Source organism: Budorcas taxicolor, chromosome 1 (genome assembly GCF_023091745.1).
Source record: "Budorcas taxicolor isolate Tak-1 chromosome 1, Takin1.1, whole genome shotgun sequence".
Lineage (NCBI taxonomy): Eukaryota > Metazoa > Chordata > Mammalia > Artiodactyla > Bovidae > Budorcas > Budorcas taxicolor.
The window spans coordinates 147,702,159-147,726,840 of NC_068910.1; the positions used below are offsets into that span (position 1 = coordinate 147,702,159).

General features: G+C 38.6%; 1 protein-coding gene across 1 annotated transcript in view; it reads left to right on the top strand.

Moving 5' to 3' along the window:
- PARL (presenilin associated rhomboid like) overlaps positions 1–24,682 on the top strand; it is a 53,315-nt gene that overhangs the window by 14,441 nt on the left and 14,192 nt on the right. The window contains exons 5-7 of the mRNA XM_052640005.1: positions 18,023–18,118; positions 18,703–18,852; positions 21,460–21,530. Coding sequence (XP_052495965.1) covers positions 18,023–18,118; positions 18,703–18,852; positions 21,460–21,530 — 317 coding nt within the window. The remainder of the gene's footprint in view (positions 1–18,022; positions 18,119–18,702; positions 18,853–21,459; positions 21,531–24,682) is intronic.

Sequence of the window (24,682 nt, forward strand, 5' to 3'; positions counted from 1 at the left end):
TAAAATCACTTCAGATGGTGATTGCAGCCATGAAATTAAAAGACACTTACTCCTTGGAAGGAAAGTTATGACCAACCTAGACAGCATATTAAAAAGCAGAGACATTACTTTGTCCACAAAGGTCCATCTAGTCAAGGCTATGGATTTTCCAATAGTCATGTATCGAAGTGAGAGTTGGACTATAAAGAAAGCTGAGCGCCGAAGAATTGATGCTTTTGAACTGTGGTGTTTGAGAAGACTGTTGAGAGTCTCTTGGACTGCAAGAAGAACCAACCAGTCCATCCTAAAGCAGATCAGTCTTGTGTGTTCATTGGAAAGACTGATGTTGAAGTTGAAACTCCAGTACTTTGGCCAACAGCAAGTGTCTTTTAATTTCATGACTGCAATCACCATCTGCAGTCATTTTGTAGCCCAAGAAAATAAAGTCTGTCATTGTTTCCCCATCTATTTGCCATGAAGTGATGGGATTGGATGCCACTGATGCGAAGAGCTGACTCATTTGAAAAGACCCTGATGCTGGGAAAGATTGAGGGCAGGAGAAGAAGGGCATGACAGAGGATGAGACGGTTGGATGGCATCACTGACTCAATGGACATGGGTTTGGGTGGACTCCAGGAGTTGGTGATGGACAGGGAGGCCTGGTGTGCTGCCAGGGTTTATGGGTTTATGGGTTCGCAAAGAGTTGGACACGACTGAGCAACTGAACTGAATGCAACCTGCTTTATATAATTGTACACGTGTCCTCTTTGAGAACAATGTTGAGATTTTTCATTTTTGTGTAACTTCTAGCATATATCTGGCACACAGTTCGGTTCAGTTGCTCAGTCTTGTCTGACTCTTTGTGACCCAGTGGACTGCAACACACCAGGCTTCCCTGTCCATCACCAACCCCAGAACTTGCTCAAACTCATGTCCATCAAGTCAGTGATGTCATCCAACCATCTCATCCTCTGTTGTCCCCTTCTCCTCCTGCCTTCAGTCTTTCCCAGCATTAGGGTCTTCTCCAAGACCACATTAGAGTTGTCTCCAAAACCACAGGTCAAAAACATCAATTCTTCAACTCTCGGCTTTCTTTATGGTCTAACTCTCACATCCACGCAGACTACTAGAAAAACCATAGCTTTGACTAGAAGGACCTTTGTTGGTAAAATAATGTTTCTGCTTTTTAATATGTTGTCCTGGTTTGTCATAGCTTTTCTTCCAAGGAGCAAGTGTCTTTTAATTTCATGGCTGCAGTCACCATCTGCAGACATTTTGTAGCCCAAGAAAATAAAGTCTGTCATTGTTTCCCCATCTATTTGCCATGAAGTGATGGGACTGGATACCATGATCTTCATTTTTTGAATGTTGAGTTTTAAGCCAGCTTTTTCACTCTCCTCTTTCACTTTCATCAAGAGGCTCTTTAGTTCTTCTTCACTTTCTGCCGTAAGGGTGGTACCATCTGCATATCTGAGGTTGTTGATGTTTCTCCCAGCAATCTTGTTTCCAGCTTGTGCTTTATCCAGTCCAGCATTTCGCATGATGTTCTCTGCATATAAGTTAAATAAACAAGGTGACAGTGTATATGGCACGTAGTAAAGACACTCAGTTAAAATCTGTTGAGTGACTGTGTTGATGAGATCTTGAATCAAAAGGTTGAGCTTTTTCAAAGTATATTGCCAGCTATATAATTGATTAGTCAGTGAAATCTTAATAAATGATAACTTTCAAAAGAAGCTCTGTAGTAACACTTGTGTTTCCATTGGAATTAATTGGGATTTTTGGTTTGTTTGCTTGTTTTTTGAAAATTAATAGTCTTTAGGGTAGCAAAGTTTTCATTTCTTTTGATATTTTCAGAGTACTGCACAGTTAGTTGATACCTAGTGTTCCTTGAAGATGATAAAGATTTTGTCATTTAACATTTGAGGAAACGTGGGATCAGAAATTAAAACCTTTTTCATGCCAGGAAATAGTTTATTCAAAGACCTATATGGAGGTAGTTAAAAATCAGAATTCTTTCCCTTAGATGATGTTGCAGTCTGACTCAGAGCTTGAGTATAAAGCACTTCTAATCGCATAAATGTGAATGGTCATGCTAACGAGCTTAAATATTTATTGTCAGGTTCATTAAATGACTTTTAAAGGCTGAGGAAATGCTCTTTGATCTGTTCAGTGTTATCTCAGACTCCTCTTTCGGGACATAATTATGCTGATAGCAGTGAATCTAGCCTTACAGCACTTGTTCATGGTGCTTTATAATCAGTTAGCCGCATAGTAAGATTTCAGTGGTTAATAAACTTATGCTTTAGTTATATCTTGTCTCTTTTCAGAGGTGCCAGTTCATTCCACTGGCTTGCTTATGTGGCACTTTGGTTGCTTCCTTTGGGCTGATCCGAAGGGAGGTTTGCTTTGGTTGCTTCCTTTAGGTTGATCTGAAGTGAGGTTGGCTCAGCTGGCTTTTATTGAGGATTGATTGACAGGGTGATAGATTTATTCTGTGCCACCTTTTCCTTGAATTGTGGATGTTCTCTGAGTGGTTTTCTTTTGTGTGTGTGTGTTTTGAAAGAACTGAAGTCCTTAGGAGGCCACTGACAGAGAGAGTCTCAAAGCTCTGTGAGACTGACTAGTGTGCTTCTTTGCTCTGTAGTATTCATACCTAAACACTGGCAGTTTGAAATCTCTAGCAGGTGAAAGGTTTTGCAGTTTTACACCAAACGTTTCATGTAAGAATTCTTTGCTATCTGAATCTCGGTGGCAAGATTTTGGTTATAGCAAATTTAGACAGCCATATGTTTTATCCAGATGTGTTTGTTTCCTTAGCTGTAGGTGTAGCAAGGGGTATCTCAGGTTTATTCACATCTCTTTGGATTCCTAGGTTTGGATAAGGGATTTACTTTTTCATAATTTACTTAATCACTAAGGTGAAATTCATATATTCTCTAACATTATTTTAATGTTACCATGCACATTTATTCATTTCACAATGATAGACTCCTGCTGCCTTGGGACAGTCTGCTGCAATCTGGGCTATGAATCAGCATCCAGATACCTGGGATCAGGGAAGGCTGTGTGGTTTATCAGAAAAGTAATGAGTGGAGGTTTGCTATAGCAGAAAGTGAAAGGTGAGGTGAAAACGTCCTTCCTGAGAGCTGATAGTAGCTGATGGCTGCCCCTAGTTTTTGACCCTTCTCTCTCAGTTCGTCTCTGGGAGTCACTGTGTCAATATCTACCAAAGAACTGGTCTTAATCCCTTAATTTTTTTTTTTTTCTTACCTAGTTTAGGACTTTCTTTGGGTCTTAATTGTTCTACAGATACATCTCCCTAAACTTCATATTGCTCTGAAAAAATTGTTAAAGTTCAGTTGGTGTCTGTAGGATGAAGTAGCATTCTTCAAAGTTAGACTCATCCCTGGCACTTTTATGTTTCAGCTCGTCTCCTGTATTGCCTTACTCTGAAGACTTTTAAGCCTGTCCTGGAGGTCCCCAGGAAACCCCCGCAGAGAGTATTCCCCTCCATTTCTAGCTTGTAGAGGTGCCTGTGAGACACTTGTCAGGTCTTCGTGTTGGCTCAGCAGAATGCTGACTCTACTGAATTGGGATTCAGGTAAAGCTGAGACGGAAGAACCCACCAAATTATTGTATCTGAGCGAGGAGGGGACAGGGGGAAGGAATATGGGGAGCAAAGCCTCAACAAGATGGCGTCACAGTTCCTATACCAGTTCGCATCTACTGTCAGCTCCGAAGTTTAAGCACTGCTGCGCCCCAGGCCCCTGATCCTCCTGTCCCAACCTCTAAAGTCCATTTTTTTCTTCTTTGCCCTTCTGTTTCTACCAGGATTAGTTTACTTTTAGTTTTAGTTCTAGGGCAAAGGATAGCAAAACTAATGCTCTAGTGCCAACTAGGCTGCAAGTACCATGTTAGTAGGTACTTTGCAAATACACACATTATTGTTAGTCCTTATTATTAATCTTAAGAGCCCTGTTAGAAGTATCCTCATTGTTCAAATGGGGTAACTGAGGCTCTTAACTTGTCTGAGATCACACAGCTAGAAAGGCTGGAAATGAGAAACAAACTCTTTAGTTCAGAAAATACGCCTTTTATTACATCCTTTCACTTCCTGCTATAACAAACCTCCACTCATTGCTTCTCTAATAAACCACACAGCCTTCCCTGATCCCAGGTATCTGATGCTGCCTCATAGCCCAGATTGCAGCAGATTGTCCCAAGGCAGCAGGTGTCTGTCATTGTGAAATGAATAAATGTGCATGGTAACATTAAAATAATGTTAGAGAGTATATAAAATAAAAAATAAATCTCTCTCACTATAGACTTCCATTCCCCATCCATAACCGTTGCCTTTTTAGTTGCTTATGTATTCTTCCAAAGCATCTGTTTTATAGGCGTTTATATTTACACCTAACTATGGTTTCAACAATAAATGGTAGCATGTAATATATACTCCTCTACATCTTTATTTTTTCACTTAGTATTTTAAAATGACATTCCTTACTGATACAAGTAGATCTACTGTATGCTTTTAAAAAATGTTTTATTGAAGTGTACCTAGAAGAACTTGCACATGTCATCTTCATGTGCAACTAATTTTCACAAACTGAGCACATCTACATGACTAGCACCTTGATGAAGAAATGGAAATTACCAGCATCCCAGATCATTCTTTTGAATGGCGCTTTCGTAGTCCATGCAAATGAATGCTGTTGTCACAAGTTTTCTGTTAATGGATATTTAGGTTGTCCTTAGTCTTGCTTTCATAGGAAGATGGATAGTCTTTTGGATTTCCCCTGATTCCAGGATGCTGTGGGACCAGTGCTTAATTTGTTTTGTGGCTATTTTCCAGGAGAAGAAATTATAGCCACTGTGTCAGGCCGACAGAGTGATCCTTGTGCCTGTAGTCCTGGTTCTCAGGGAGCCTGAGGTAGGGACTGCTTGAACTCAGTTCTTTGGCTGCTGTGGATGTATGCTCTTGTCACTGTCTGGACTGGCCACGTCTAGCTTCAGTCAGATAGGAGAGCTATGGAGGGATGAACTGGCCCATCTCAGAAACAGAAGGGATGCTGTAGTTAGCTACTGAACTCCACTGGGATAGTCTTTTTTCAGGAAAACAGAGAGGTTGTAACCCGTTCCTTGGCTAAGGAGGAAGATAGACTTGAAATCATTGAACCCCAAGCAGTACTTCCCAAATCAGTATATCCTTTTTTTAATTCATCATTAAAAATGAAAACACAGTTCGCCCTTGGACACCAATTTGAGGTTAGGGTGCTGACCATCCACACAGTCAAAAATCTGTGTATAACTTTATAGATGGCATTTTGTTATTCTGCATCTGTGGAGGATTTCCCCGGTGGCTCAGATGATAAAGAATCTGCTTGTGGTGCAGGAGATCTGGCTTTGATCCCTGGGTAGGGAAAATCCCCTGGAGAGGGAATGGCTACCCACTGCAATATTCTTGCCTGGAGAGTCCCATGGATAGAGGAGCCTGGTGGGCTACAGTCTGTGGGGTTGCAAAGAGCCAGACACAGCTGAGCGACTGACACAAACACTGTGCAACCAACCATAGCTCATGTAGTAACATAGAATCTGTTGTTGGAAAAATCTTCATGTAGGTGGACCTGTGAAAACTCGTGTTGTTCAGGTGTTAACCTGAATACAATGCAGTGGTTTTTGTTACATTCACAGGTTTGTGCTACTATCACCATCATGTAAGCCCAGAATATTTTCATTATCTCATAAAGAAACCCCATAGCAAGTGGCAAGTCTCTCCCTGTTCCTCTCCTCCATTCGTCCTTAGACAGTCACTTTCTTTCTCTGTGAATTTGCCTGTTCTGGACACTTCATAAAAATGGAATCGCATAATATGAGGCATTTTGTGGCTACTTCTTTTACTGATGTATAGTATTTCACTTCTTTCACTCATGTGTAATGTTTTCGGAGTTCATTTACAGTGGCATGTAATGTGCTTCAGTATGTGCTTTTTATGGCTAAATAATATTCCATTATATGAATATATCACATTTTGTTCATTCATCTATTGATGGACATTTATTTCCACTTTTTGGCTTTATGTTATGATAATGCTGCCAAACTTTCATATATGTGTTTTGTGTGGACATATGTTTTCATTTCTCTTTGAGTATGCTTACAAGTGGGATTATTAGGTCATATGGTACTCTGTTTAACTTCTTAAAAATTGTGGTAAAGACATAAAATACCCCTTTTAAACCATTTTTGAGTGTACAGTTCAGTGGAGTTAAGTATATTCACATTGTTATGAAGCATCTCCAGAACTCTTCTTGTTTCGTGAAACTGACACTCTGTACCCATTATACAATGATTTCCCTTTATACCCCTTCCCCAGCCCTTGGTAACTATCATGCCACTTTGTGTTTCTATAATTTGACTACGTCAGATACCTCATATAAGTGGAGTCATACTGTACTTGTCTCTTTTGACTGCTGTGTTTCACTTAACATGTACTCAGAGGTCACCCATATTATAGCATGTGACAGGACTTCCTTTTTTAAGGCTGAATATTCCATTGTGTGTACGCACCACATTTTGTTTATCCTTTTGTTCTTTGATGGCCTTTTGCTTCCACCTCTTGGCTCTTGTGAACAGAGCTGCCAAGAACGTGGGTGTGCAAATCTCTTTGTGTCCCTGCTTTCAGTTCTTTTGGATATATACCCAGAAATGGGATTGCTGAATTATGTGGTAGTTCCATACTATTTTCCATACTGTTTGCACCATTTTACAATCCTACCAACAGTATACAAGGTTTCTGATTTCTCTGCATCCTTGCCAGCACTTGAAAATTTCTGTTTGTGGTTCTTTTTGAAATGGGTGCCCTCCTAATGGGTGTGAGGTGCCACGTTATTGCGATTTTGGTTCCATTCCTCTAATGGTGTTCACTCACTGTAATCAGGTTGGCTTTTGTTGAGTTGCAGGAGTTCTTTATATGGTCTAGCTGTTAACCCTTTATCAGCTATGTGATTTGCAAATATTTTCTCTCATTCTGTAGGTTGCCTTTCACTCATGTTCTTTGCACAAAAGCTTTTAGGTTTGATGTCACATCTGTCTATTTTTGCTTTTTTGTTTGTGCTTTTGGTGTCATATCCAAGAAATCATTGCCAAATCTAATGTTATGAAACTTTCCCCCTATTTTTTTCTAGGAGTTTTATAGTTCTGGTCTTAGCTTTAGGTCTCTAATCAGTTTTTAGTTAATTTTTGTATATGGTGTAGCAAAATGAGCAAAGTATTTGAACATTTATCCAAAGATTACTTTCACATGGCCAACTAGCATATGAAAAGATGGTGTGAGGTAAGAGTCCGAGTGCATCCTTTTAAGTGTGGATATCTACTTTTCCCAGTGCCTTTCTATAGAATTGCCAGGTGGTTTTCTAAAGTGAGTGTACCATTTTATATTCTCTTAGGCAATGTATAAGGACTCCATATATTATTACTTGTCTTTTTCTATCAGCAACTACAGTTTTTTGGGTATTTTTTTATTGTGATAAAATATACATAACATACAATCTATCATTTTAGTCATAAAGTGTGTAATTCATTGGCATTAAGTGCATCCAGTGTTGTGCAAACATCATCACTATTGATTTCTGGAACTTTTCATCATCGCAAACAGAAATTCTGTACCTGTTAAACAATAACTTCCTGTTCCTCTACCCCTTAGCCTTTGGTAACCACCATTCTACTTTCTGTTTCTATGAGTTTGCCTATATTTCATATAAGTGGAATTATAAAGTATGTTTTTGTGTATGGCTTCTGTTTAGCACCCTGGTTTCCAGGTTCTTTCACATTTTAGCATATATCATAATTTCATTCTTTTTTAATGCTGAATACTGGTTTTGTTTTCAATTAAAAAAAACTGTAGTTGATTTACAATGTGTTAATTTCTGCTGTTCAGCAAAGTGATTCAGTTATATATATATTTATACATGTACCTTCCTTTTTTAAAATACTCTTTTCCACTATAGTTTATCATAGAATATCGAATATAGTTCTCTGTGCTGTATATACAGTAGGATGTTGTTGTTTATCCCTTCTGTATACTAAAGCTTACATCTGCTAACCCCAGCCTCCCAGCCCACCATGCCTCCTCCAGCTTCCTCCTGCTTGGGAACCACAAGTCTGTCCTCTGTGAGTCTGTTTCTGTTTCGTGTGTGTGCGTGTGTATGTTAGTTGTTCAGTCGTGTCTGACTCTTTGCAGTCTCATGGGCTGTAGCCCAGCCAGGCTCCTCTGTCTATAGAATTCTCCAGGCAAGAACTCTGAAGTGAGTTGCCATGCCCTTCTTCAAGGAATCTTCCTGACCCAGGGGTTGAACCTGGGTCTCCCACATTGCAGGCAGTTTCTTTACCTTCTGAGTCACCAGGGAAGCCCTGGATAGGTGCATTTGTGTCATATTTTAGATTCCACATGTAAGTGGTACGTCATGTTTGTCTGTTTCTGACTTCGCTTAGTGTGAGGATCTCTAGTTGCATGCTGTTGCTATGAACGGCATTTCATTTTTTGTGTCTGGATAGTGTTCCATTGTATATACGTGCCACATCTTTATCCATTCATCTGCTGATGGACACCTAGGTTTTTTTCATATCTTGGCTATTGTAAATAAGTGCTGCTATGAATATAGGTGTGCATGTATCTTTTTTGAGTTATGTCTGGGATATATGCCCAGGAGTGGGATTGCTGGATCATATGGTAATTCTTAGTTTTCAGAGAAACCTCCATACTGTTTTCCACAGTGGCCGCAACATCTTACATTCCGACAAACAGCATAGGAGGAGGATTCTCTTTTCTCCACACACCTTTTCCAGCACGATGGCCATTCAGACCAGTGTGTAGTGATACTTCATTATAGTTTTAGTTTTGGTTTGCGTTTCTTTAATAATTAGCAATGTTGAGCCTCTTTTCATGTGTCTGTTGGCCATCTGTATTTCTTCTTTGGAATTTAAGCCCTTGTCAGTTGCATTGTTTGCAGATCTTTTCTCCCATTCTGTAGATTGTTTTTTTTCATTTTGTTTATGGTTTCCTTTGCTCTGCAAAAGCTTGTAAGTTTGACCAGGTCTCATTTGTTTGTTTTTGTTTTTATTTATTTTTGTTGCCTCGGAAGACTGACCTAAGAAAACATTGGTATGATCTCTGTCAGAATGTTTTGCCTAGGATCTTTCGCAGGAGTTTTAAGGTGTCATATCTTATGTTTAAGACTTTAAGCCATTTTGAGTTAATTTTTGTGTATGATGAGAGGGTGTACTCTAACTTCACTGATTTACACATGGCTGTCCCGCTTTCCCAACACCACTCAAAGAGACCTTTTCCCATTGTATGAAGTCTGAATAAGATTGCATTTTATGGATACACTACATTTTATTTATCCAGTCATCTGTCGATGGGCATTGGTTTGTTTTCACCTTATGGCTCTCATGAATAATGCTGCTAAGAACATTTATGTGTAAGTGTGTTTTAGTCCCTGCTTCCTATTTTTTGGCATGTATATTTAGGAATGGAATTGCATCATATGACTCTGTGTTTAACTTTTTGAGAAACTGCTGACTTTCACAGTAGTTGCACCATTTTATATTCTCACCAACAATGTCCCAGACTTCGTTTCTCCTTATCGTTGCCAATGCTTGTTAGTTTCTTTTCTTTCTTTTAATAACAGCCATCTTAATGTATGGCAAGTGATATCTCATTGTTTTGACTGCATTTCCCTAATGACTAGTAATGCCGAGCATCTTTTCATATGCAAGTGTCCATTTATTCTTTAGAGAAATGTCTGTTTAAATCCTTTGTCCAGGGACTTCCTTGGTGGTCCAGTGGCTTAGACTCTATACTCCCAATTCAGGGGGTCCGGGTTCAATCCCTGGTCAGGGATCTAAATCCCACATGCCACAACTATGACCAAGCACAGTCAAATAAGAAAAAAATCTTTGTACAAGGACTTTTTTTTTTTTCGGCTGGACCACGCTGGGATCTGGATCAGGGATCCTGGATCAGGGATCAAACCCTTGCCCCCTGCAGTGGAATCGTGGAGTCCTCATCACTGGACTGCCAGGGAAGTCTTGCTTTGTTCATTTTTTGAGTTGTCTTTTTGTTGAGCTGTAAGATTTCTTTATATATTTTGGATATTAGATCTTTTTTAGACATATAATTTGCAAGTATTTTTCCTATTCTGTGCATTGTCATCACTTTAATAGTATTCTTTGCAGCACAAACTTTTAATTTTAATGAAGTCCATTTTATTCATTTCTTATTTTATTGTGCTTTATATCAAGGAAACTGTGGCCTAATCCATGGTCACAAAAATTTCCACCTTTTCTAAGAGTTTTATAGTTTTAGTTTTTACATTTAGGTTTTTGATTCACTTTGAATTACAGTTTGTATTCAGTTTGAGGAAGGTGTCCAAATTCATTCTTTTCCTGGTGGATAGCTACTTGCTTCAGCACCATTTGTTAAAAAGACTATTGTTTTTTCTTTAAAAAAATTTTTTTTTATTTTATATTGGGGGATAGTTGATTAACAATGTTGTGATAGTTTCAAATGAATAGCCAACGGACTCATGCTATACATATAAGCCACCACATAACATTGAGCAGAATTCCATGTGCCGTACAGTACGTCCTTGTTGGTTATCCATTTTAAATACAGCAGTGTGTACATGTCCATCCCAGATTCCTTAACTGTCCCTTTGCCTCTTTCCTCCCAACCATAAGTTTGTTCTCTAAGTCCATAAGTCTGTTGGTAAGTTCATTTGTATAATTTATTTTTAGATTCCACACATAAAGGATATCATGATATTTCTCCTCCTTTGTCTGATTGACTTCACTCAGTATGACAGTTTCAAGGTCCGTCCATGTTGCTGCAAATGGCATTATTTCATTCTTTTCAGTGGCTGAGTAATATTCCACTGTATATGTGTACCACATCTTCTTTATGCAGTCCTCTTTTGATGGACATTTAGGTTACTTCCCTGTCTTGGTTATTGTGAACAGTGCTGCAATGAACATTGGGATTCACGTATCCTTTCAGCTCATGTTTTTCCCCAGTTATATGCCCAGGAGTGGGATTGCAGGGTCATACGGTAGCTCTATTTTTAGTGTTTTAAAGAAACTCCGTACTGTTCTCCATAGGAGCTGTACCAGTTTACATTTCCACCAAGTGTAGGAGGCTTTTGTTCTCTCCAAACCCTCTCCAGCATTTGTTTGTAGATTTTTTATGATAGCCATTTTGACTGGTGTGAGGGGATATCTTATTGTAGTTTTGATTTGCATTTCTCTGATAAGTAGTGATGTTGAACATCTTTTCATGTGCCTCTTGTTCATCTCTGTGTTTTCTTTGGAGAATTGTCTATTTAGATCTTCTGCCCATTTATGGACTGGGTTGTTTTGATGCTATGAAGCATCATGAACTGTTTATAAATTTTAGAGACCAATCCCTTGTCAGTCACATTGCTTGCAGGTATTTTCTCCCAATCTGTGGGTTGTCTTTTCATTTTATTGTTTCCTTTGCTTTGTAAAAGCTTTTGAGTTTAAGTAGATCCCATTTGTTTATTTTTAAACAAATTATCCTAGGAGATGGGTTGAAAAAGATATTGCTGCGATGTATGTCAGAAAGTGTTCTGCCTATATTTTCCTTTAGGAGTTTTATAGTGTCTGGTCTCATATTTAGGTCTTTAATCTATTTGAGTCTTTTTGTGTGTATGGAATTAAAAAATGATCTAATTTCTTTTTTTTTTTTTACATAAGAGACTATCTTTTCAGCATTGTTTAGTCTTGCTTTCTTTGTCATTAAAAAGGCTATTCTTTTCCCATTGGATTGTCCGGGACCACAATTTAAAAAAACAAGGCAGTTGACATAGATGTATGGATGTACTTCTGGACTCTCATTCCGTTCCACTGGTCAATATGCATATCTTTTGGACATACTGTCTTGATTACTGTAGCTTTGTATTCTAAGTTTTTAGACTGCGAATTGTGAGTCTTCCAATGTTGTTAATATGGAGTGTTATGTTGATTACAGTATGTTGAACCAGTTTTGCATTCCTGAAAAAGTTTCACTTGGGCATGGTTTATAATTTCTTATATTCTGCTGAATTTGATATGACAGTATTTTCTTGATGATTTTCTATCTGTGTTCATAATGGTTATTGATAGTTTTCTTGTGATGTCTTTGTCCGATTTTGATGTCAACATAAGGTCCACCCCGAAACTCAGTATTATTTGAAATAGAGTAACCCAGAAACTCAGTGTTATCTTAATTGAAATAGTTAGATCATATTAGATTAAGGTATGCCCTGAATCCAATGACTTGTGTCCTTATAATAAGGGAAGAGAACAGAAAGACACCAGTAGAAAAAACGGGCCTGTGAAGTGAGGAAGCCAGACATTGGAGAGGTGCTGCTGTAAGCCAAGAAATGCCAAGAACCAGCAGGACCTAGGAAGAAGGAAAGAGTCTTTCCTAGATTCTTCATAAGGAAGCATGACCCAGTTGACAGTTCTGTCCTCCAGAACTGTAGGAGAATACATTTTTATTGTTTTTAAGCCATCTAGTTTGTAGTAATTAATTATAGCAGCTCTCAGCATGTAATATACCAGTTAAGCCATCTGGTCTTGGGCTTTTCTTTTTTCATTTAAAAAATTATTTATTTATTTACTGTGCTGGGTCCCCATTGCTGTGTGGGCTTTTTCTCCAGTTGCAGTGAGCAGGGGCTACTCCTAGTTGAGGTATGTGGGCTTCTCATTGTGGTGGTGTCTCACATGGAACAAGGCTCTAGGTGTGCAGGCCTCAGCAGTTGCAGCTCCCGGGCTCTAGAGCACAGGCTCAGTAGTTGTGGCGCATGGGCCTAGTTGCTCCACAGCATGTGGGATTCTCCTGGACCAGGGATCGAACCTGTGTCCCCTGCTTTGGCAGGCAGATTCCTTACCACTGAGCCAGCAGGGAGGCCCTTGGGCTTTTATTTATGTGAATTTTTTGATTGTTATTAATAATTCAGTCTCTTTACTTCTTATAAAGTCCTATTCAGATTTTGTCTTTCTTGAGTCAGTTTCAATGCTTTGTCTTTCTGGGAATTTGTCAGTTTCATCTAAGTTATTCTCATTTGTTGATATGCTACTGTTCATAGTATTCTTAGAATCCTTTTTATTTCTGTAAGGTCAGTAGTAACATTCGGCTTTCTTTCCTGATTTTAGGGATTTTGAGTCTTTTTGTCTTCGTCAGTCTAGCTAAAGGTTTGTCGACTGTTGGTGTCAAAGAACCAGCTTTCAGTTTCATTGATTTTTCTCTAGTTTTCTAGTCTCTACTTCATCCAAACTCTTTATTATTTCCTTCCTTCTACTTGGCTTTGTGTTTACTTTATTCTTTTTTCCCCCCCTAGTTTGTTAAAGTGGAAGCTTAGGTTATTGCTTTGAGGTCTTTTTTAGTGTAGGCATTCACAGCCCTGTTTTTGCTATATCCTTTTAAGTTTTTGTATTGGCTGAGCATGATCTGCCATAACAAAATATTACACCATAGACCAGGTGCCTTAAGCAACAGAAATTAATTTTCTCATAATTCTGGGGTTCGAAGTCCAGCATGGTCAGTTTCTGGTGAGATCTTTCTTAGCTTACAGACTGCCACCTTCTTGCTATGTCTTCATATGGCAGGTACAGCCAGAACAGCTCTCTGGTATCTCTCTAATAAGGACATTAATCCCATCATGAAGGCCCCACCTCTAAATCTAATTACTTCCTAAGGTCCCATCCCCAGATACTATCCCATTAAGCATTATGTCTTCAACATATGAATCTTAGGAGGACACAATTCAGTTCATAGCAGGTATGTTTTTGTTTTGTTTTGTTTTTCATTTCAAAGTACTTCCTAATTTTCCTTGTGATTTCTTCTTTGATCTATTTATTGGTTATTAAAGAGTGTGTGATTTTCACATTTTTTTAATCACTAGCATTTATCAATAGGATGGATAAATATAGGTTGAAAAACATACTTGACAGCAAAATATCAAGTTGATAAGCTGGACTATAAAATGTATGTGTGTGTGTGCTAGGTTGCTTCAGTCGTGTCTGACTCTGTGCTTCCCTTTGGACTCCAGCCTGCCAGGCTCCTCTGTCCATAGAATTCTCTAGGCAAGAATACTGGAGTGGGTTCCCATGCCCTCCTGCAGGGGATCTTCTCCATCCAAGGATTGAACCCTGGTCTCTTAAGTCTGCCTGTACTGGCAGGTGGGTTCTTACCACTAGGCCACCTGGGAAGCCCATAAAATGTATACATTTTTAAAAACATTAAAAAAATTTTTTTTTACAAAGAGCATTTACTATAATGGTCACTTATATCTTGTCATTCACATAGCAACAGTAGAGATCCCAGGGGTAGCATGCAGAACTGAAGTGCCCCGAGAGGACAGAGGCAAGAGCAGAATAATATGCTGAGAAAAGATTCTTAAGAGCAATACCAAAAAAAAAAAAAAAAGAAAGGGCAAAAATATCATCACAAGATTGTACCTGAGTGATGAGAAGCTCAGTTTCAAATCCAGAAACCTAAGTTAACACTTAAATTAGTCTGCTTCATTCTTTTCTTTGGATGCTTAACCCAACCAGCACTTCCATCTTGTAACCAAATCCAATGTGATCAATCACTAATCAGTTAAGGCCTCAGCTTTCTACTGAAGAGTTCCTGATAACCTGATGAAGATATATTTGCTCTGGCTTCAGTTAGCATGCTGTCAAGCATCTCTCCCTGTGCTTAACATGCCAACAGAGAACCGAAGTCTTCCTCTTCTCTTTATTCAGTATGAATACACACTTACAAATAGGAAGCGTTGACACCCCTTTTTAGTAAACATTCCTTTAGAAACGTTAAAAGGGGAGGCCCTTCCTCTTACATTCTACATATTTTTGAATTTTACAAATGTATTATTGACTTGTAATTTTATCCCACTGTTGTCAGAGAACATACTTTTTATAATTTCAGTTTTGAAATTTTCATTTTGAAAATTTATTGAGACTTGTTTTGTGGCTGAACATATATGGTCTGTCCTGGATAATGGTCCATGTGTGTCTCAGAAGGATGTGTATTCTCTTGAGTGGTATGTTGTATAGATGTCTGTTAGGTCAAGTTGATTTATAGTATTAAAATCTTCTACATCCTTGCTGATCGTCTAATTCTATCCATTGTCACAAATGAAGTGTTGAAGTTTCCCAACTATTATTGAGTCATTTATTTTTCCCTTAAGTTTTGTCAATTTTTACTTCATACATTTTGGGTTTCTATTGTTAGGAGCATATATGTTTATAATGGTCATATCTTCCTCGTGGATATCAAGATTCTTTTTTTTACCCTTTTGTCATTATGTAATATCATTCTTTGTCTCTAGTAACAAATACCATCTTGAAGTCTACTGTTTTTTTATTCTTGTGACTTTCTAGATCCCAGGAATATGTGAGGTTTTGTAAGCACCTGTGAATATCTCATTGCTAATATTTTCCTTTTGAGATTTTTGTTTAGTCTTTATTATCCATCACCTCAGCCAGCTGGGAACTTAAACACTTGCCCATAAATTGCTTTTGACAGATTCCTCCTGGGGAATGAATTTTGCACTTGAGCTCCCAGTCAGATCAAATACAGACATCCTTGCTAGTGGGGTCTTCCAAGAAATTATTATCAGATAGGTCAGATGATGATAGTTCTTTGGGAACAAGGCTTTGGAAGAGATTCAGCTCCATTCTGCAGTCTCTGGTGGTTGCCAGGCAGCACTGGGAAAGTGGATTGTTTTCATGTAACTTATGTCTGGAAAGTGAGGCCTGTGACTAGAGCAAGTTAAAATGCCTCAAAGCTCACTATTCTTACTGAGTTTCATAATTTTTCTTTAAAAAAAAAAAAAAAATGTTGGATTGCTGCAAGCCTTTGGCTAGTTTCCAGAGTTCTGAAAAAGTTGATTCTAACATTTTTGGGGGGCCAGCTTTTTCACTACTTTTATGAAGGAGAGAAGTGTTGGAGGTCTTTATTCCATATTCTTGCTGATAAAATCAAGTACATCACTTTTTGCAAAGGTAGCCACTGAGGCACCAGCAACCTTTCCAAATCAATAGTGCCAAGCTAGTCCTAGGCATGACTGAGTTAGGAGGAGGCAAGTAACCCTTCTCCTAAATGGGGGTACAAACAGAGACCTTAAAGACTTCTACCTCTTAAAGGAAAAAGAGGGGGAGGGAACCCTTTTCTTGGAGTAGTCTACATACTAGATGTATGTACTATGGGGCTTCTCTGGTGGCTCAGAAGGTAAAGAATCCACCTACAATGCAGGAGACCCAGGTTCGATCCCTGGGTTGGGAAGATCCCCAGGAGAAGGGGATGGCTACCCACTCCAGTATTTATGCCTGGAGAATTCCATGGTCAAAGGAGCCTGGTGGGCTGCAGTCCATGTGGTCATAAAGAGCCGGTTATGACTGAGTGACACACACACGACCCTCATGATGTTTAGCAAGTTTTATTCTCACTTTCCCGTGAGGAAACTGAAGTGAAGGCCGTGAGATGCCACAGGCTGCAAACCTTCTAAGGGCCTGCCTTCAGGATTCGGATCTAAAAAGGCTGTTCCCTTTATACCGTCATTTTCACTTTTGAGTTCTCACTGTGTGGTCACTACATTTAGTCATATTTTCTCATCTAGTCCTCTTTCAACTCTTTGAGGTGTTTTTTTTTCTTTTACAGAAGAGAAAACTGAGGCTGAGATGTTAGGCCTCTTGCCTGGGTTACAGTGTAAGCAGGACAGAGTCAATCCTGCTAGTTTTCTTCACCCTTAACTTTAGACAGTGTGCACTGCTTCTTCAGAGGATTGTCACCTCCTTTCCTGCTCACTTGCTTCTGGGGACCAGCGTATACTGTTTCCCAGTTAAGGACCTGTTTGGTGTCTGAAGTCCTAGAGTGGCCAAGGTCAAAAGAAATCCCCTTGGCTATCTGTGTCTCTGTCTAGTAGAAAGAGCACTAGATTAGAAATTCTGGCTTAGCAAAATGTCGCTATAATTGAAGAAGTTGAAAGGGCTAGTTGCTTGTTGCTTAAAGAGATTGGAGGGATGAATACATGTTTAAATTTCGTTAATTCAAGTAGATGCATGCCTACTATGTGTAAGGAGTTGTGGTGCCTAAAATTAATGTGTTTTTTAAAGTTTGCCGTTCTTAATAACTTAGTTCTTCCCTAGAATTAACTATGGTGTCATAAACCTACTAGTCAATACACTTTTTAACTATTTTGTCAAAAAGCTTACTTAATTTAGTGGTAGTTCTAGCAACTTCTGGCAGAAAAATGAAAGTCACCTGACTCCCACATGTAAACATATTTTCAAAAGCAGTTGCAAAATTCTTCCAAACTATTCCTGAATTCTTAAATAATGATTTTTTGCAGACCTGTGGATCTTCATCTATATGGATGATCTTTTTTTTTTTTCTGACTTATTTTTGGGCTGTGTTGAGCAGTATGTGGAATCTTAGTTCCCAGATTAGGAATCGAACCTGCATCTCCTGTGGTGGAAATGCAGAGTCTGAACCACTGGGCCACCAGAGAAGTCCCTGCACAGATGATCCATAGTTGTTTCCGAAAGCCACTCAAAAGTTAAAGGAGCATACCATTCCTTTTGGAAAAAGAAGTGATGTTTTATAGCTTTTTTACTCTTGGCCAAAGAACCTAATTATGTACATTACTTCTGTCTTTGTCTTGGCCATTTTCAAAAAGTAATTACAGATCTGATTATTTATTGAGAAGAAGTAAAATACGGAGCTGAGTGAAGGAAGTTAGCTCCTAGAGCATTTGCAGTTTTACAGGAATTTTCTGACTTTACCAACCCATGACAGGTTTGATATTCAAAAACATTGATTTCACTTACTTTTCTTAACTTACCCCTCTCCCAAGTATGTAATACTTTTTTTTTTGGTGATACTCTTTAATGTGGTAAAAAATCTTATTAATGTGGACTTTTGATTAGACTTTGTTTTTATCTTTAATTTCCTAAATTAGAAATGTTTATTTTGTAGGAATCATAGCTGCAAATGTTTTTGTATTTTGTTTGTGGAGAGTACCTTCTCTGCAGCGGACAATGATCAGATACTTCACGTCCAATCCAGCCTCAAGTAAGTCTAACTTGTGTGATTTTTATTTTGAGGTTGACATAATATGAAGGAAATATGCTTTATGGTAATTGAAGTGCTATAAGAAATACGACTAACTTGTCAATAGTTAAAAGCAAATCTGGAGGACAGACTGTAAGCTTGTGGCAGACAGGAACCTCATTTCTCTTACAGCTGTATCCAGGCACCTAAAGTGTACCTTCCACATAGTAGATTTCCATAAAAATTTTTTAGTGACTTGAGATCAGTGATCACTGTAAGTTTACTCTTTAAAGAGACTATTATATACAGTTTTATTTCTGTGATTTAAATAATTTACTAATTATTTTTTTTAGCTAACTTTTTCCATAGGACAAGTTGCTTTTGTTGACCTGAGAATTTTTATTGGTTGCTACAGAAAAGAGATTTAAGGTAGCTTTGTACCACTTTGAAAAATGCTATCTTAAACCATCTTCTCCAATCTTTTAACTGGCTCTGGTTTGTTGTGCATGTTTTTTTCATAATGATAATGAAAAAAGTCTAAAATGGATCATTTTTCCTGGCTGTGTGTGTGTGCACAATTACAGGACATTTTCTTTCTCTTACAGAGGTTCTTTGTTCTCCAATGTTGCTGTCAACGTTCAGTCATTTCTCCTTGTTTCACATGGCAGCCAATATGTATGTCTTGTGGAGCTTCTCCTCCAGCATAGTGAACATTTTGGGTCAAGAGCAGTTTATGGCAGTATACTTATCTGCAGGTAATCAGCTTTCATCTTGGGCCTGTCCAGAGTTTAAGTGCTCTCACCTATCTGGAGAAGGGACAAAGGGAATGATTATAGCCACATTCTATAGTAATCCTCAGTACATATTTGTTTCTCAGATTGTATATAGAGAAGGATACAAGCTGGTATAGTACTTAAGCATGTCATTTTTGTCTCCCAGGGCCTTGGTTTCTTTAGCTCAGGCCCACCATTTTATAGATGAGTGGTTCCCAGACTTCTCGGCTGCTTTGATCATGTGGATCTTTGTTAAATAACTTTACACTAATTTCCAAAGTGTGTTCAGTTTCCAGAAAGCTTTTGATTAGAGCTCTCCAGTAAGATTGTCAAGAATGAGTTCGTTCATTTTGTTGCAAGGATACATTAGCATGGAACCACTCTAGTCATCCTGGACTTAGCAGCATTTCTTTATCTCAGCTTTAAAATGATAACTCAGGATTCCGGGTTCCTAAACGCTGCTAAATTGGCAGTTGGTTGATTAAAGTTTGCTTGTCTCAAAAAACCATGAACTTCCAGATGTTCAAGCTGGTTTTAGAAAAGGCAGAAGAACCAGAGATCAAATTGCCAACATTCGCTGGATCATCAAAAAAGCAAGAGTTCCAGAAAAACATCTATTTCTGCTTTATTGACTATGCCAAAGCCTTTGACTGTGTGGATCACAAGAAACTGTGGAAAATTCTGAAAGAGATGGGAATACCAGACCACCTGACCTGCCTCTTGAGAAACCCATATGCACGTCAGGAAGCAATAGTTAGAACTGGACATGGAACAACAGACTGGTTCCAAATAGGAAAAGGAGTATGTCAAGGCTGTATATTGTCACCCTGCTTATTTAACTTATATGCAGTGTACATCATGAGAAACGCTGGGCTGGAAGAAGCACAAGCTGGAATCAAGATTGCTGGGAGAAATATCAACAACCTCAGATATGCAGATGTCACCACCCTTATGGCAGAAAGTGAAGAAGAACTAAAGAGCCTCTTGATGGAAGTGAAAGAGGAGAGTGAAAAAGTTGGCTTAAAACTCAACATTCAGAAAACGAAGATCATGGCATCCGGTCCCATCACTTCATGGGAAATAGATGGGGAAACAGTGGAAACAGTTGCTGACTTTATTTTTCTGGGCTCCAAAATCACTGCAGATGGTGACTGCAGCCATGAAATTAAAAGACGCTTGCTCCTTGGAAGGAAAGTTATGACCAACCTAGACAGCATATTAAAAAGCAGAGACATTACTTTGTCCACAAAGGTCCATCTAGTCAAGGCTATGGTTTTTCCAGTGCTCATATATGGGTGTGAAAGTTGGGCTGTAAAGAGGGCTGAGTGCAGAAGAATTGATGCTTTTGAACTGTGGTGTTGGAGAAGACTCTTGAGAGTCCCTTGGACTGCAGGGAGATCCAGCCAGTCCATCCTAAGGGAAATCGGTCCTGGGTGTTCATTGGAAGGACTGATGTTAAAGCTGAAACTCCAGTATTTTGGCCACCTGATGCGAAGAGCTGACTCATTTGAAAAGACCCTGATGTTGGGAAAGATTGAAAGCAGGAGAAGGGGATGACAGAGGATGAGATGGTTAGATGGCATCACCGACTCAATGGACATGAGTTTGCGTAAACTCTGGGAGTTGGTGATAGACAGGGAGGCTTGGATTGCTGCGGTTCATGGGATTGCAAAGAATCAGACATGACTGAGCAACTGAAGTGAACTGTCTCAAAAAAATGTATTTTGTTTGCAAAATGTACTTAAAGCCGTAAAGTATAAAAATTCATTCCTAAAATCCTTTCATTTAAAAACCGTATACCTGCCAGTTATGTGTAGTGAAAAGACACTCAACTTGGAGATGGAAGACCTAGGTTCAGATCCTATTTCTGCTACCAGCTGTATCATGTTGCAGAAAAGACTGTACCTCTCTGAGGGTAATGGTACTCACTCTCATGACATGGGCCTGTAGAAAGGATGAGAATAGAAGCATCTACGACAAGGTGTTAATTACTCATGTGCATCTAGTCCGTCAGAACAGAAGCTGAGTGCCATCTTTGGCCTATGTGTGTAGTTCTTTCCCCCGAGCATTAATGTCGTTGTAGGTACAAAGAGTCTCTTTCAAGTGCCATTAATTCCTGCTCCACAGAAAGTTGTTTTTCGAAATTAGCCACACTCAAGGTCAGATGACATTGGTGCCAAAGGGACCTAAAAAATCGTCTAGTCTGGATCTGCAGCACATTCATTTGGCAAACTGGTAAAATACAGACTCCCTGGTCCCACTCCAGAGATTCTGATTTAGTGTATAGCATGTAGTCCAGAGAATTCCCGGACAGTTGGTGAGTTTGGGCCATAGTCTTTCTTCATATTGTGTAGATGAGGAAAATGAAAATTAAGAGGTAGAGTGAATGACCCTGTGTTACTTGGTAAGTGGTGCAGTGGCTCAGACTTTGCTTTCCCTATAATGTATCTGAAGTGATAGGCAGGATAAGTATTTATGCCTGCACCTTGACTGAAGAAACCCAACTGTTGGTCTTCATGGGGTAGAGGTCAGAAATGGAAGCCATTTTTATATGTCACTGAAATTACTGAAATGTGATTTATTTCTTAGGTGTTATTTCCAATTTTGTTAGTTATGTGTGTAAAGTTGCCACAGGAAGATATGGACCATCACTTGGTGCAGTAAGTACTTCTAGTTAAAATTTTTCACTTCATTTTGAAATAATTTTAGACGTACAAGAAAGTTGCAAAATTAGTACAAAGATTCTTATTACCCTTAACCCTGTTATTAGCTACAAAACCACAATACAACTATCAAAGCAGGAAATTAATATTAAAATAATACTACTAACTAATCTGAATCTAATATAGAATGTATACATTTGTAAAGCCTTATAAATTTCAGGCTATAGCTTTTAGTCATCTATATATACTTAACTGGCTGCTGCTGCTGCTAAGTCGCTTCAGTCGTGTCCGACTCTGTGTGACCCCATAGACGGCAGCCCACCAGGCTCCCCTGTCCCTGGGATTCTCCAGGCAAGAACACTGGAGTGGGTTGCCATTTCCTTCTTCAGTGCATGAAAGTGAAAAGTGAAAGTGAAGTCTTTCACTGATATGTACTGGCACAGAGTACGTATCATGAGGAGTAGTCAAAATAGTGGGTATCCAATCCCCATAAACCAGAGAGCTTAATCTAGCATTGAAAAATTCTAAGTAGAGATTTGAATCTGGTACTGTATCCTTTATCTGTATCCTTTATCTGTATTCTTTATCAGTATTATTCTGTACCTGTATTCTTTATCAGTATTTGTGTGCTATGCAGGTTGGACTACTAGGCACTGTACTTGGTAGAGACTGGGAATGCATCCAGTGAGCAAGATCACAGTTTCCTGGTCTCAGTTATGTTCTGGATGATTTTGTAAAAATTACAAGTCTGTTTTCTTTTGCATTTAATGGCAAATTTCTAGACACATGGAAATCTTTACATATTTCTTTAAAGACTGCACATTTAATTGTGCATAAATACTAATGCACTTAAAAGTTTTCAAATAGAAATGTTATGTTTAAAGAAACTCTACAAATGTTTAATTTCAGAAAAGCACCCTTATGTAAAATAATCATGCCATAATTTGTCTGTTCCTCAGATTTGTGTCTACTTAATTTTCCTGATGAGGCTGATATCTTGTCCTGTGACCTTTATGCTTTAACTATAGCCCCCTACCCTTTTTTCTTTGTGGAATGTTTTCTATATAAAATTCGGTGCCAGTATAATTTATATATCTCAAATCTATTCTGTACCTCATTTGTCAATTAAGTACCTGTTTTGTGAAGACCAGTTGGATGAATCAGACATGGACTTTGACTTCAAATTTAGTTTAGTTGGGGAGCAAACATTACACACATCTGATATACACTGAAAGGGCTTGAGTCGTCTTTAGAGGACATTGGAGGTTCTGAAGGTGGGAGTACGTTTCTCGTTAGTTCAGGGGATCTGGCATTTGGAATTAGACTGGGTTTGTATCCCAGCTCTGCCACTTATTTGTGATTTCCAGGACATGTTACTTTACCTCTCTGAACCTGTTTCTCAATATAAAGTTGTGATAACGTGCCTATTTCTGATTTGCAATGCAAATATTTAGAGAGCTTTTAGCATAGTGAGAAGCATAAGGTGGAAGTGGTGGTTTCTGTTCAGTCATCAAAATACTATCGAGCCATTGCAGGATGTAATTTTTATCCCCCGATACTTTTATTCTTTCTTGGTTAAAATGAAAGAAAAGCAAGTCATCAGGTATATAGTATGCTGCTGCTGCTGCTAAGACGCTTCAGTCGTGTCCAACTCTGTGCGACCCTGTAGATGGCAGCCCACCAGGCTCCACTGCCCCTGGGACTCTTCAGGCAAGAACACTGGAGTGGGTTGCCATTTCCTTCTCCAATGCATCAAAGTGAAAAGTGAAAGTGAAGTTGCTCAATCGTGTCCAACTCCCAGCAACCCCATGGACTGCAGCCTACCAGGCTCCCCTGTCCATGGGATTTTCCAGGCAAGAGTACTGGGGTGGGGTGCCATTGCCTTCTCCAGTATATAGTATATTTAATGAGAAACGTGAAGAAAAAAATACTATTGACAGAATTGTGGTAGAAAATTAAAAGTACTGGCCTTATTGCCTTTGAAAGATGAAGATTGTTAAAGAATATTTGCCAATTAACATTGGCACAAGGGAGCAAGAATATTGACTAGATTTTGGTAAGGATTTTGTTAGAGCTGTGCATGTTCTGAATCTTATTTAAAAATGGAATTTCTAACTAGTTATTGGCAGGAAGCTTTTCAAATTTTCTGATTTTCAAAAGTTTGTTTGCTGCTAAATATACCCTTAGTCTTGAGACGGCAGAGATCAATGAAGTATTTATTGTAGGAAGTAGCATATGTAAAAATGTTAGAATTTTTTTCCCTTGAAGTTGTAAATAGTTTTTGTAAGTTTTAGAAATCTGATTGTGGTTGATTTACAATGTGTTAATTTCTTCTGTAGACCTAAGTGATTCAGTTATACGTATATACTTTTACATACTCTTTTCCATTATGGTTTGTCACAGAATATTGAGTATACTTCCCTTTTCTGTACAGTATGATCTTGTTGTTTATCCATCCTATATATAATAGTTTGCTCTGCTAATCCCAAACTCTCACTCCTTCCCTGCCCTACCTCTTACCCACTTGGCAACCACAAGTCTGTTCTTTATATCTGTGAGCCTGGTTATATTTCATAGGTATGTTGATTTGTGTTGTATTTAGATTCCACATGTTAGTGATGTCATATGGTATTTGTCTTTTTCTCACTTTGCTTAGTATGATAATCTTTAGGTCCATCCTTGCTGCTGAAAAATGGCATTATTCATTCTTTTTTATGGCTGAGTAATATTCCACTATACATATGTCCCACATCTTCCTTATCCATTCATCTGTCATTGGACATTTAGGTTGGTTTCATGTCTTGGCTATTTTAAATAGTGCTGCTATGTACATAGTAATGTATATGTCTTTTTGAATTATAGTGTTGTCTGGGTGCCAAGAAGTAGGATTGCTGGATCATATTGCAACTCTAGTTTTTTTTGAGTGATCTTCATACTGGTTTTCATAGTGGCTGCACCGATCTACACTCTCATCTCCACACCATCTCTAGGATTTTTTTATCTGTAGACTTCTTAATGATAGCCATTCTGAGCAGTGTGCGATGTTACTTCATTATAGTTTTGATTTGTATTTCTCTAATAATTAGCAGTGTTGAGCATCTTTTCATGTGCCTATCGGCCTTATGTATTTCTCCTTTGGAAAAGTATCT